The sequence below is a fragment of the Eimeria mitis genome, genomic scaffold (assembly GCF_000499745.2).
Source record: "Eimeria mitis Houghton genomic scaffold, Emh_scaff7072, whole genome shotgun sequence".
Lineage (NCBI taxonomy): Eukaryota > Apicomplexa > Conoidasida > Eucoccidiorida > Eimeriidae > Eimeria > Eimeria mitis.
This window is the reverse complement of record NW_013575143.1, coordinates 1,789-2,599: the sequence shown is the minus strand read 5'-3', so window position 1 is coordinate 2,599 and position 811 is coordinate 1,789. Positions and strand designations below refer to the sequence as shown.

General features: G+C 49.1%; 1 protein-coding gene across 1 annotated transcript; it reads right to left on the bottom strand.

The window, feature by feature from the left end:
- Positions 1–13: 13 nt before the first annotated feature.
- EMH_0090250 (uncharacterized protein) lies at positions 14–689 on the bottom strand (the record flags this gene model as incomplete). Its single annotated transcript, XM_013501544.1, has 2 exons — positions 14–338; positions 592–689. The coding sequence occupies 2 exons, from the start codon at positions 687–689 to the stop codon at positions 14–16; spliced, it is 423 nt and encodes a 140-aa protein (XP_013356998.1).
- Positions 690–811: the final 122 nt, after the last annotated feature.

Sequence of the window (811 nt, the reverse complement as noted above, 5' to 3'; positions counted from 1 at the left end):
TCTGAAGCAACCATCAGTGGGTGCCTGCATGCAACACACAATACAACTGCTGCTGCTGCTGCTGCTGCTGCTGATGATGCTGCTGTTGCTGTTGGTGATGTTGCTGCTGTTGCTGTTGGTGGTGGTGCTGCTGTTGCTGTTGGCGCTGCTGCTGTTGCTGATGCTGCTGTTGCTGCTGTTGGTGCTGCTGTTGCTGTTGGTGATGTTGCTGTTGGTGCTGCTGCTGCTGTTGCTGTTGGTGCTGCTGCTGTTGTTGCTGATGCTGTTGGTGCTGCTGCTGCTGCTGCTGCTGCAGTACAGCGACCGCAGCAGCTTTGGATGGCGGATACACAGCAGCACTAGAGGGTCAGAAACAGCAGCGACAACAGCAGCAGCAGCAGCAGCAGCAGCAGAACCAGCAGCAGAAGTAGTACTAGCATCAGCAGCAGCAGCATAAACAGCACCGCCACCAGAAGCAGCATGAGCAGCAGCAGCAGCATGAGCAGCAGCATCAACAGCAGCAGCATCAGCAGCATCAACAGCAGCAGCACAAAAAAATAAAAACCAAAAAAAATAAATAAAATAAATAAATAAATAAATATTTTATCTCACCATGTTTGTATTTCTGAAGCAACATTGAGGAGCTCAGCTAAGACGAGAGAAGTAAAAGTAATAGAAACAATATTAAGTAAACTCTCCTCGAATAACATTATAGCACCCAGCATCAGCACAGCCCCCTATTAAACAAATAGACAAACAGCAGCAGCAGCAGCAGCAGATAGAGCAGCAGCAGCAGCAGCAGCAGATAGAGCAGCAGCAGCAGATAGAACAG